This window comes from Cervus elaphus, chromosome 22 (assembly GCF_910594005.1).
Source record: "Cervus elaphus chromosome 22, mCerEla1.1, whole genome shotgun sequence".
NCBI lineage: Eukaryota > Metazoa > Chordata > Mammalia > Artiodactyla > Cervidae > Cervus > Cervus elaphus.
In genome coordinates, this window is record NC_057836.1 from 21191646 (window position 1) to 21205434 (window position 13789).

General features: G+C 35.7%; 1 protein-coding gene and 1 non-coding gene across 2 annotated transcripts; one reads left to right on the forward strand and one right to left on the reverse strand.

Moving 5' to 3' along the window:
• Positions 1–3644: 3644 nt before the first annotated feature.
• Positions 3645–4586, reverse strand: LOC122679876 (taste receptor type 2 member 10-like). Its single transcript, XM_043880666.1, has one exon. The coding sequence runs from the start codon at positions 4584–4586 to the stop codon at positions 3645–3647; it is 942 nt and encodes a 313-aa protein (XP_043736601.1).
• Positions 4587–12183: 7597 nt separating this feature from the next.
• LOC122680952 lies at positions 12184–12290 on the forward strand. The gene has a single exon (XR_006336860.1). It is a non-coding gene; the product is annotated as a U6 spliceosomal RNA (small nuclear RNA).
• Positions 12291–13789: the final 1499 nt, after the last annotated feature.

The window sequence follows — 13789 nt, forward strand, 5'->3', positions numbered from 1 at the left end:
GTTCCTATTGCTACCATCAAAAGAATGCCTAAGTGCATCAGAAGATGGAAGAGACAAGAAAGAATTCTTCTGTAGAGCCTTCAGAGATTCCTACTGATCCCTTCATTTCAGACTTCTAGACTCCAGAAGTGTGGACAGTAAATTTCTGTTTTTTGAAGGTGGAAAATTTGTGATAATTTCTTACAGCAGTCCCGGGAAACTCAACCATTGTTTCTATTATTGAAAAAATAATTAACAAACACCTAACATTTAATAACAGGACTTCCCTGGTGGCTCAGAGAGTAAACAATCTGCCTACAATTCAGGACACTTGGGTTCAGTAGATCCCCTGGAGGAGGGCATGGCGACCCACTCCAGTATTCTTGCCTAGAGAATTCCAGGGACAGAGGAACTTGGTGGGCTATAGTTCATGGGGTTGCAAAAAGAGTCAGATACAACTGAGTGACTAACACTACTGCTAACATTTAACAAAATTTTAAATGAGGAGCTTCATAGTTTTTTACTAACTGCATATATTCCTATAACCACACCCCAGACCAAGAAACAGACACAATCAACTCCCCAGAAGACAACCTCAAGCCCCTTCTAGTTACAACCACACAATCGCTTGCTTTTTTATATTTATATGTACAAACTCATAGAGGACATAAATTTAGTTTCTTTCATCACATCCAGTTTGTAAGATTCATCTATATTCTTATATATAGTTGTATTTCATTTATTCTTACTGCTATACTATACAGCCATAGAAGCCTGTCTTTTGGCAGTCGGGTGAATGAACTGTGCATTGCTCAGTTTTACTTCTCTTGCATAATCTTAAATGTCCCCTTCTTCCTTTTTTCTTTTGTCACTCAGATTCTCTAGGGCATTTTTCCATTCTTTGTTTCTCTCTCTTTCAAAAACAATCCTCATGAGATTGACATCTCAGACTCTGCATATTTCAACTCTCTTCTTTCCTTGCTGTGATCTGCCAGGATTTTTGTTCAATATTTTCACATTTAACATGACTATTTTTTCTTCATAAAGTGATTTTAGTCAAGTCTTAAATCTTCACTCCATAATTAGCTCTTCCATAAAAATTTTCCGGGAAGCTCTCATGCTAATGCCAGGACCACCATGAATCTCCATAAGGAGATAGAGTGAAGCTGGATCTCTTCACTGCTTGCTGATTCACTTCCTTTAATATTCTCTGTAATAAACCAGTAATCTAGTGAGTACACACGACTTCTGAATTCCATGAGCCAGCCTAGGAAATTAATCAAGTCCAAACAAGGGCTTGTTGGAATCTCCAATTTATAGCCAATAAGTCAAAAGCACAGGTAATAACCTGAGCCTACAACTGGCATCTGAAGTGAAGATAGTCTTGTGGGACTGAGCCCTTAACATATGGAATCTGATGCCATCTTCAGGTAGGTAAGTTCAGAGTTGAGACAGTTGCTTGGTGAGGTTGGAAAGATTCCCACGCATCAGAATTGGGTGTCTGAATCAATATACATATGTACAAGATTACTCATAGCATTATTGTTTGTAATTGCAAAATATCAGAAACAAACGAACATAAACACAGACCCTGTTGTATCAACTCTGGTACATTCAGACAATGGAGTACTAAAAAGGTGTGAAAAAGAATGAGAAATAATTTCACAGCTGGATGCAGTGATTTCTTATCTATTGTAAAATGAAAAAAGCATTGTGCCAACTATTCTTTATATAAGGAATATTGAAAAATTTAATACACACTTACTTGTTTACTTTTTCAAAAATAAAATTGGGAGGAAGAAAGCAGAAATGAATGAGATTGATAATTAATACTGAGTAATTTAAAATGAAATGAAAGTTATGAGTGTGAATGATCACATTCTCAGTATACATTTTGTAGAATTTTGACTCTTAAAAATGATGTTAATTTTACATTAACAATAGAAAATAAAGACGGGGGAAAAGCAAACTACAATAACAAACAGATTTCACTTTTTCAAATGAATAATATAGCCATACTAAAAGGAAAGAAAGAGAACTTACCAAGGTTACTTTGGAACACAGCATTTTGAATTTATGCCCAGATAGAGTCATATATGAGCTGCAACAAAGTACTGAAGTGTAGTTAATAGTGTTTTCTTCCTCCCTTCCTTTCTCCCTTTCCTACCCTCCCTCTGTTCCTCCTTCTTCTTTCCTTTCTCCCTTGATTCCTTCTTTCTTTCATTCTCCCTTTCTCTCTCTTACTTTCTTCTTTCCTTCCTTCCTCCTTTCTCTTCCTTCTGGAAGAGATATGAGTTAATAAGTCAGAAACTACTTGTAGTGTATGTTAGGACCAAATAAATGAGTAAATAAACCAAAGAGTTCAGTTCAGTTGCTCAGTTGTGTCCAACTCTTCGAACCCCATGGACTGCAGCACGCCAGGCCTCGCTGTCCATCACCAACTCCTGGAGTTTACTCAAACCCATGTCCATCTAGTCGGTGATGCCATCCAACCATCTCGTCCTCTGTCATCCCCTTCTCCTCCTGCCTTCAATCTCGCCCAGCATCAGGGTCTTTCCAAATAAGTCAGTTCTTTGCATCAGTTGACCAAGGTATTGGAGTTTCAACTTCAGCATCACTCCTTCCGATGAATATTCAGGACTGATTTCCTTTAGGATGGACTCATTGGATCTCCTTGCAGTCCAAGGGACTCTCAAGAGTCTTCTCCAACACCACAGTGCAAAAGCATTAATTTTTCAGCACTCAGCTTTCTTTATAGTCCAACTCTCACATCCATACATGACTACTGGAAAAACCATAGCTTTGACTAGACGGACCTTTAACTGAACAAACGAGAGCCATATCTTTCATGGTTAAAAAGAGGGTTTGCAACATGGTAAGAAGGAAGCTTGTAGTTTTTAATTGGAATTTTCTATTTCTAATTAATATCAGCACAGACACATCATACATTACAAATAGAGAGATACATAGACAGAGGCAGAGAGGGAGAAAGAAGTAAGTAGGTGTGTGTAATGTTTATATACAACAAAAGTTTGGTTTTCAAATACCCTTGTTCCCTCAAATAAATGAAGACTTCTTGGAGAAATAATGAATCCAGGGCTGGGTGAGGAAAAGCACAAAATGAGCCTGAAATGTTTTGGTTTGAAAGAATGTGAGGAAACATGAAAGAAGATGGGGACATGTCAAAAGGACACAGGAGACAATGTGAAGTGGTTCTTACTTGACAAATCTAGGAAAACGTGGGCATTAAAATAAGTAGAGAAGTAATATAATAATAATAATTCATTGAGTTATTTTTGGTGAAGGACTATCAATGCTTCAGGGAGTTCATTAAAATGCAAACAGAAATCTTGTTTTAGAGGCATGCTCCTACCAGCAACATCTTTATAGTAAATAATCTCCAAGTAATTTCCAGTCTGAGGTTGATGCTTGGGAGAAACCACTGGCAGGAGAAGGAAGCTCCTCAAGCCACTTAGTTTGTGTATGGGATTAAAATCTCATTGAAAAGTGACATTCCCTGAGATGTAGTCAAAATCATTTTGTAAGATTTTAGTTATGTTCAAAACACAGTTAAAACGGCTGCAATAAAGCAGAAAGTGAAACAGATTTTCAGGAATTTCATCACTAGATTACTTTCTTGCAGCATCCATTTCTTCCCAAGCCCGTCATGGAATTCTAAGAAATTTCTCTTTTTCCCAGCACTTTAATGGCTTCAATACCCTCAAAGAGTCTTGCTTCAGCTTCCTGTTTCCTAGAATTAGGATCAGTGAGTGTCCCCAGGGATAGAGGAGTCTGGTTGTTATGCCAATAATGAGCAACAGTTTGTTTTCAGGTATAGTACCAACTGATATTTGTATGGCAGTGCCTACAAAATACAAGATAAAGAGGATGATAAAAGACACCAAGATCTTCATTGCTTTGATATGTGCTTCAGTGCTGGGATCTCTGAATCCTGTGGCACTCAATTGCATCTTTCTGTTGTGTCTCCAAAGGGAAGTGATTAATAAGAAACATGTAATCAGGCATAATACAAAGACAAGAATGACTCCAGTATTGAGCAGAATCTGATTTGTCAAGTATTCACTTTTATGCATGCTGATCAGCCAGGTTGTGCTTCTGTTCTTCATAATATTATTAATAATAGGCTTTGCAATGCTTGGAAAAGCAAATAGCCATGAAATAAGCAAGCATCCCATGAAAAGGAGAAGAACCCTGTTGATGTGACCCTTCAGCCAGAGAAAAATGCAGTGGGAATAATTGGCTATCTTCAGGAAGTAGAAGATGCTGAGGCTGGTGGCAAACCAGACACTTGATTGATTCATAATTATCCATAAGTGAGCTATATATTGAATTAGATTACCAGACAAATATATATATGGAAAAAACATCCTCACGTATGCATCGGTAATTATTATCCATATCAGGCAAAATCTGGAAGAGGCTAAGCCAGTGAGAATACCAGTGAGAATAAGGCTGACAGTAGAGATCTTCTTGCTTGTCACACAGTCAATGCAGCTTACAACTCCAATAAATCCATTCCCTAAAATCCCCAATACTGATTCACTAACTGCTACAAAAATGAGGAGGCCTTCCACTATACTCAGCATGTCTGCCAATCCCTAATACTGTTCTTGTTTCATTAATTTTCAATTACCTGCTGCAGAAAAAGGCATGTATTTCTGCTTGATGGAAGGATGAGTTTTTTCCTTTTCATTTCATAAAGATGAAATGGCCCCAATTACTGCCTTGTGATGGAATCCAAAATAGCTTAACAGAGACCCCTCCAGTTATGGATATAAAATTTAGCTAGTCTACAGAACACACATCCAGACCAAATGCCCACCCACAATTTGTTAAGATGCAAATAAAAGTTTCTGTTTCTTGGAATCTACTTGTCCTCCTGAGACTATTTTGCATTTGTTACCCTGGTTTGTGCAGTAGGAGTACCAAACACATACCTACAGAAAACAGAGCAGAATAGAAACAAAAATTGGACTTTATCATTTTTTAATATCAACAAAGATATTGTCATTTATATTGTGTTAATAATGACAGGGAGCTTCCCAGCTGGCTCAACAGATAAAGAATCTGCCTGCAATGGTAGGGGTGCCAGAGACTGGGTTTGATCCCTGGATCAGGAAGATCCCCTGGAGGAGGGCAGACAACCCACTCCAGTATCCTGGCCTGGAGAATGCCATGGACAGAGGAGCCCGGTGGGCTACATTCCATGGAGTCACAAAGAGTCAGACATGACTGAGCAATTAAGCACAGCACAGCACAATAACAGTTTAGATATATTAAGCAAAACAATGTATTGAAGAGATGAATGAATTTAGCCATTGTAGAAGCAAGCTGCTTCTTTGAAAAGATCAATAAAATGGATTAGCCTTTAGTCATGCTGCCTAAGGGTTTCTGAGTTGACTCAGTGGTAAAAAATCTACCTGTGAATGCAGGAGTCTCAGGAGATATGGGTTTGATCCCTGGGTCAGGAAGATCTTGCTACCCACTCCAGTATTTTTGCCTGGAAAATTCCATAGATAGAGGAACCTGGCTGGCTAGAACCCACGGGGTCACAAAAATTCAGACATAACTTAGCGACTGACCATGCACACAAGCATGCTAACTAAGAATAAAAGAGAGGGCAGAAGTGAAATGCGGTATCACAACTGATCCCATGGACGTTTAAAGGAACATTAGGAGTAATTTGATAAATTAGGTAAAATGTACCAACTCTTTGAAAAACATCCAATGCCAACACTCACACAAGGTGAAATAGGAATGTGAATAGGTCTAAGCCTATTATTAAAATGAGGGGCTAATCAATAACCTTCTAAAACAGATGCAACAGGCCAAAATTGTAACAAACTTTTCAGAAATATTATACTAATTCTCTCTAATCACCTTCAAAGGATAGAAGCAGAGGAAATATTTTCCAACTCATTGTTGGAAACCAGACACAGACATTACTAGAAGAGAAAATTACAGACTAATATCTCTCATGATCACAGATGTGAAAATTCTCATTGAATTAGTAAATTCAATCCAAAAATGTATACAAAAATATTATTTAGCACAAACAATTGGGATATAGACTAAGCATACAAACCTGGTGCAACATTAAAAATAATTTAATGTAACCCATCATATAAACAAGTGAAAAAAAGCACACAATATTTCAATAGCTGAAAAAAAAGCACTTGACAAAATCCACACTCATTCATTATAAAAATGCTCAATAAGCCAAGAATAGAGGAAAATATCTTCAACTTGATAAAGATAATTTGAAACAAATCTAAAACTAGCATTGTACTTCATGGTGAAATACTCAAAGTTTTTATACCAATATTAGGTACAAGTCAAAGATATCCTTTGTCACTACTGCTTTTCAACATGTTCTAGAAATACTAGCTAATGCAACAAAGGAAGAAAGATAAAAGTATACAAATTGGGATGGTAGAAATGAAATGATCTTTGTTTGTAGTCAACATGATCATGTATATAGAAATCCAAAAGAAATGACAAAAAAAAAACCTTCCTGAAACTAATAAGCAGTTAGTTTGATACAAATGTAGCAAGATAAATAGAATAAGTACAAAACTTATATGAGAAAAACTGCAAAACTGATAAAATAAAGAAGAACTAAGTAAATGCAAATGACAGAGGAACCAGGCAGACTGCAGTTCATGGAGTCACAGAGTCAGATATGACTGAGTAACTAAGTACCATGTAAATGTAACAACAGTCCATGATTATGGATAAGAAGACTCCATATTGTCAAAATGTCAGTTCTTCCCCACTTGATCTGTAGATTCAGTGCAATCACAGTAAAAAATTCAGTGTGCTATTTTGTTGATATTGACAAACCAATTCTAAAGTTTATATTAGGAGTCAAAAGATCCAATATAGGCAACATAATATAGAAGAAGAAGAAGAAAGTCAGGGAACTGACAGTATTTGCTGCCAAGACTTAAACAAGATAGTGTGGTTTTAGCAAAAAAATAGACCAATAGATAAATGGAACAGAATAAAGAGCCTATAAACAGATCCACATAAATATAATTCATTGAGCTTCAACAAAAGAACAAAACCAGTACAATGAAGCACAGATAATCTTTTCAGCAAGCAGTGCTGGAGCAAATGTTAAAAAAAAAAAAAAAAAAAAAAAGACTTTGGACACATATTTACACCATTCATAAACATTAATACCAAACAAATCACACACCAAAATGTAACAAACAAAACTATAAAACTCCTACTAGATAACATAGAGGAAAACCTAGATGACCTTCAGAATGGCAATGACTTTTAAAATAAAACACCAAAGGCAAAATCCATGAAAGAATGAATTGATAAGCAGGACTTCATTTAAAAGAAAAGAATCTGCTTTCCAAAAGACACAGTCAAGAAAAGGAAAAGACAGGTCTCAGATTGGGAGAAAATATCTTCAAAAGATATATCTGATAAACTATTATTATCCAGAGCATAAAAAAATTGATAATACTCAACAAAAAGTAGATAAGGAAACCTAGCTAAAAACTGGGTCGAAGATTTCAACATATACCTTCCAAAGAAGATATATAGGTATCAAATTATATTCTGCTGGCAGCAGTTCCCTGATCCAAGTTCAGAACAAGGTCCTGAATGATTTCAATAAACTGAAGTGAAAGAATTATTATCCTAGGTTTAAAAAAGACTCTGTTTTCAGCAGGTTATGAGTAAGAAAATAGACGCAGCTGCCAATGGCAATTATCTTTAACCCCAAAGAGACAAGGTCTAGGGTGAAGACGCAAATGTCACAGAATAGAGCAGTAAATAGCTTGAGTCCTTGGTCATGGACTAGAACTATCTCTCCTTTAGATGTCTAGGTAAATGAAATAATTTTCTTATAGTTTACACTAGTTTGAGACAAGTTTTTTTTTAGTAGTGAAAATTTTCCTGACTAATGTTGTTCAGTCACCAAGTCATGTCCAAGTCATGTCCAACTCTTTACATCCCCATGGACTGCAGCATGCCAGGCTTCCCGGTCCCTCACTATCTCCTAGAGTTTGCCCAAGGCAATAAACAACCTGGTCATGCTCCTTTTTCAATCTTGATTCAGTCGGTTGTTGCATACAGGGTTCTAACTATAGCTTCTTGAACTGCATACAGGTTTATCAGGAGACAGGTTAGATGGTCTGGTATTTTCATCTCTTTATGAGTTTTCCACAGTTTGTTATGATCCACCCAGTCAAAGGCTTTAGCATAGTCAATGAAAGGGAGGTAGATGTTTTTGTGAAATTCCCTTGCTTTCTCTATGATCCAACAAATGTTGGCAATTTGGTCTCTGGTTCCCCTGCCTTTTCTAGACCCAGCTTGAACATTGGAAAGTTCTTGGTTCATGTAATGTTGAAGCCTAGCTTGGAGGATTTTCCTGACTAAAATAGCTCCCCAAAATATTGTTAATATATACATATTTTCAGGGACTGGTTCATGCTGTATATAGCAAAGCATGATGTTTCATATCACCTTAAGACTTATAACAATTAATGACAAATTCTTCTTTAAAAAAATATCTATTCATTTATTTATTTGGCTGTGTCAGGTCTTAGGGCTTCTACGTAGCTCAGCTGGTAAAGAATCTGCCTTCAATGTAGGAGACTGTGGTTCAGTTCCTGTCGGGAATATCCCCTGGAGAAGGGATAGTTGTACATGCAGGACTTTTGTTGTGGTGCAAGGACTCTCTAGTTGCATTGGTCAGGTTTAGTTGCTCCGCAGCCTGTGGGATCTCAGTTTTCCGACCAGGGATGGAACCTATGTCCTCTGCATTGCAAGGTGGATTCTTAACCACGGGTCACAAGGGAAGTCCTTGTGTAATTGTTTTTATCTGTGGAAACTTCCCTTATAATATAAGGTTAATATAAATGAGAACATATTAACTTTTCCAATCATCTAGCAATATTGATTGCAACCTCATCCAAATATGTCTCTTCTTTACATTGTGTAGCTCTAATAAATATTTCAATAATTTATGCTTATTTGTCTAATTATTGACCTTTTTTTCCTGGTTAAAGAAACATTTTATTTTAGCATCCTTAACAAAGCCCTTAGATCTCTGTATTCTCTTTTCAAAGAAATCTCACTTCCAGAGCCACATCAGAAACTAAGATGCAAATATCACATACTAGCATAAAGAGAATTTCCATTTCACCAGAAATCAAAATTTCATGCAAAGTAGGTAACACTTTCATGGTAAATAAACCCCAGGCATCAGAAAACTGCTTTGGAAAGGAAAAATTTTAAGTAACTATTAAAAGCTATTCAAGAGAATCATGACCTATCTAGAAACTTGGAAATCACCTAAAAAGCCTTTTTAAAAGAGCCACTGTCATTATTTTGCTATATGACTTTAACTTTTGCATGCTTTTGGACATACTTGAAATATGTTATTCTGTAATATTTTCTCTACTAAAAAACACAGTTATCATTTCTTATATTAATAATACCCTTGTCTCTCATGATATCTAAAAGAGTATCTTAGTCATTCTCCTTCTCTAAAGTCTTAAATGCTATCAATTATATACTACAGGGTTTCTCAACCTCACACATGACATTTTGGGCTGGATAGTTCTTTGTTGTAGGAGGCTGTCCTGGAATTGCAGGATGCCTAGCAGCACCCCTGGCCTCTACCCACAAGTAGCTGGCATCACCTCCCCAGTTGTGACAACCTTAAATGTCTCCAGACATTGCCAAATGTCCCTTGCAGAGGGGGCAAAAATCGTCTAAGTCGAAAAACACTGATACACTGTTACAACTACTACCCATTGATAAATAATTGTGCAGAATTATTTCTTCTTCACATACCTGTGTTTGTTTTACATGAAAGCATGTTAAGAATACGTACAAAAACATGACCTACAAATGTTGAACATAGGTCAAAAAGTAAGCATTTTCTTAAATGAATTCCACCCCACTATAAAACAAGAGATATTCCTGGTTTCACAAACGAGAGAATAGTTTTACTACACATGGAATGGAAATTGAAATGACATGTGCACTAGAGCATAGAAAGTCCTGATAAAATTTGAAAGACCCACATGCAGCCCGTATTCTTTATGTTGCTGAGCAACGTATCGTCACAATAGATAAGTAAGAAAAAGTCATTACTAAAATCTGAGAAGTTCTCGTAAAAACAAAATACAACATTATTTTTAAGTATACAAACAAGAGTATAATACATAAAAATATATGCAGATGAATAATCAGCCAAGGTATGATCTACTTAAACTAAAAAGATTTCTCTAGGAGATAATGAAATTTTGGCATAAAAATACAGAAATAACGCAGAAGTGAACACACTATTGTAAAGCAATTACCCCACAATAAAAGAGAAAAAAAGTACAGAAATAATGTATTTCTGAATAGGGAAATAAAAAGTTATACAAATGTAGATATATCTTCAAGGTTTAGTATGTTTTTTTTAGGTTTAGAATATTCCCAAGTATTGTCTTTAAAGAATTGTGAATAGAATTTAAAAAAGATGACAGTATTCATTCAACAAAATTTCAGTCAATAAAGATTTTAATCAAGTAATTTTTAAAAACATTATATGTGCTTATGTTAAGAATATACACAAAGGCACAAATGAATGCTTCATTCAATTGATTCCTATTATGTGATTGTCAAGGATATATTCATAATATTTCTGGATTTTTTTGGTGAGTGAAGGGTATGGTGTAGGTTTGTTTTATAGGCTTTAACTGATATTTTGAATATCTTTGGATTAAAAAAGAATCTAGATGAATTCGAGGTGTTTAGTTGCCACTCCATGTCTAAATTTTCTCCTTTATTAATCATATGTTAATGTTCTAAATCACTTTCAACATCTGCTGCCATGTGTTCGGTTCCATGAATGCTCTCTTATTTCATTCTGCTTCTTCTTTTCTTTTTTTCTTTTTCTCATTTGCTCCTTTGCAATTTTACTTTCTATATTTTGATTTTTTATCTTATATCTTCTCTCCTCTTGCATAGAATTGCTTTCTTGAATTTGATGGAGAATATCTAGTACAATTACCCTAGAATTTTTGTTTTCTGAAGTAATTCTTTTTAAAACTGTTTTTCATTCCACTGTATGCTATATATTGTTTCTAGCTTAAAGATTTTGTTGGTTTTCTTTTACTTTGCTTATGCAGTCTCAAAGAGTAAGTAAGTCTTCAAATTAGGTCTACAACTTCCATCTGAAACCACTGAGTGGCTTTTAGATTATCTTATTTTTTGTTTTTATATGTATTTAGATTATCCCTGTATTATCAACCTAGACAGATAACTAACTTGCTACCCAGCAATCCAAGAGAGCCAGGCAGAGTTGGTTCTCTTGGAAATTGCAATAGGGGAACTTCTCTTCCATGTTATCTCTCTGTTTTTCAGGAGCTTCTCAGATACGCACTACAGGTGCCAAACTAAATGGAACCCAGTTTTCCTCCAAACAGAGAAATAGTTTTGGGGGCATTTTACTACTACAGGATCAAGTTCCTCCATATTAATATACAGCGTTAATTTAGAAAAACATGGTTTTGGGATCGTACATCATCCCATTAACAGGTTCTGCAATGTGCACTAAGGAGCCCTCACACAATTTACTCATTTCAACACTCTTGGCTACCTTGATAACTATTTCTTCAAAACCATCTCTGCTGGTTTGCTATTCATTGACCCAACCTGAACTCTAGACACACACACAGACTCCAACATTGATGTAGGATTCCTGTATTTGCAGCTATGGAAAAGGCGTGTGAAACTACCCCCAGCTTCAGTCTTCCTTCTTTCAAGGCTAGAGATCCCAGGATGTAACAGGATTGCCAGCACACACCTGGATTTCTTTCCACTGTCATTTTCAATGGGAATTCAGGCTTTTGCTTATTGCTAAAGGTGAGGGCCAGTATTCTTAAAGATAATTTAATATTCTAAAGTATCTCATAGAGGATTATGGCAGAGGATTTTCCAGCGGTCATTATATTTATGGTAGGAGGAATTGTGGAGAATGAAGAGTAGGTCTACATGGGTGGAAACATAAAGGCATTACTTGCTAAAGTGGGACAAAGGTCAGTGTACAGACACAGGTGTTGTCAGGATTTCAAACTACCAGTTTAAGGTTTAAACTCTCCAATTTTCCCTTAATTTATAGCACAAAATATTTTTAGTATTTTCTGACTTATAAAAATGAATCTCGTGCTCGCTTCGGCAGCACATATACTAAGGTTGGAACGATACAGAGAAGATTAGCATGGCCCCTGCGCAAGGATGACACGCAAATTCGTGAAGCCTTCCATATTTTTAAAAAAAAAAAAAAAAAAAAGAAAAATGAATCTCATGCTTTTTACTCGCCTATTAGCAGATTTTGTATCAGACTGATTAAAAGTGCCTCTTTCATGGCACTAATTCCCCACTGTCACTTTCAGAAAATTTGCTATTTTTATTAAAAAGATCAAGAAAACATATACTTTTGACTCTGCTACAATTAGATAATTACATATTTCTTTACATCTTAGAATTTTCATTGAATAGTAAAGCACAATATCTCCCACTGATTAAGTAGTTTTATTTAAAATTTACCCTTTATAAATTTTTCCTCTTCCTTAACAACCAATGATTAATTAATAAAAAATATCATATAGCAGTGTAGCAGACCATTTAATAATAATAGAATCAAGAGCTAATAATAAGGGTATAGTTTAAAAAGCAAAAGGGTATAGTTCGTTCTTTTTTCACCTACTCTTTTATTTTTTAGCCAGAAGAATTGAGTTTGACTCCTAATGCTAACACTTTGTAAGGTCATTTATATAAGATGACCCTCAGTATCTTCACCATAGAAAATGATAAAATAATAAATATTCTCTACAATATCATGAGGCTTAAATTAAATAACTAAGTCAAACTGACAAGGATAGTTAATGGAATACAAGGAAACATTTCTCTTGTATCTTATGTCAACAGGTCAATGAAGATTTTTACAAAAACTTCTATCCAATACAGTATGAAAACACTGGTATAAAGTAGGAGACACTCAGTGACTTGTTGTTCCTCAGAACATAAATGGTTCCTCCCTGTTCCTCTGTGCAGTGAAGAATTACATTCTCTTGATGCAGGATTCAATTTGCCTTAGCAGATTCACAGAAGTCTGTCTCAGTTTTCCATTTCCCAGAATCAAAATAAAAGGGTGAATTGAAGGATAGAAAAATGCTACAGACTTAATAACAATAAAAGTCATTTCATTTTCTAGGGTGAAACAGGACCAAGTTAACAAGAATGTAGCCAAATAATCCACAACTAAGAAAATGATGAAAGAAGTCAAAGTATTTCTGGCTCTCACAAGAACCCCTGTGTTGAGGTCTCTGGCTCCTTTGGCATGATGTGTCATCTGCCTGGTATGTTTTGGAAAAGATTAACAGGAAAAATAAAATGAGTGACACAGCCAAGGGAATGAGAGATCCTAGGTGGAGGAGAATTTGACTGCTTATAGGACTGGATTTTATGCATATTTTTTCCAGGTCAAGTTGTTTTCTATTTCTAAATGGTCACCGACTCCAAATGTATGAAAACTTATGCTCAGAAAATTAAAATCAAAGAAAGACAGAATCCCAACAGAATGGTAAAAACAACTCTACTTCTTCTGCACTTCAGCCAGAGAAAGAAGGGGCGGGAAAAATTAGATAGCTTGAGGAAGTAGAAGACACTGAGGCAGGTAACACACCAGGTACCTAAGGAGTTGCTCAGATTCCAGAAGAAATAAAAATTTACTTCTAGTACTTGATGACTTTCAAATATTCCTGGATAG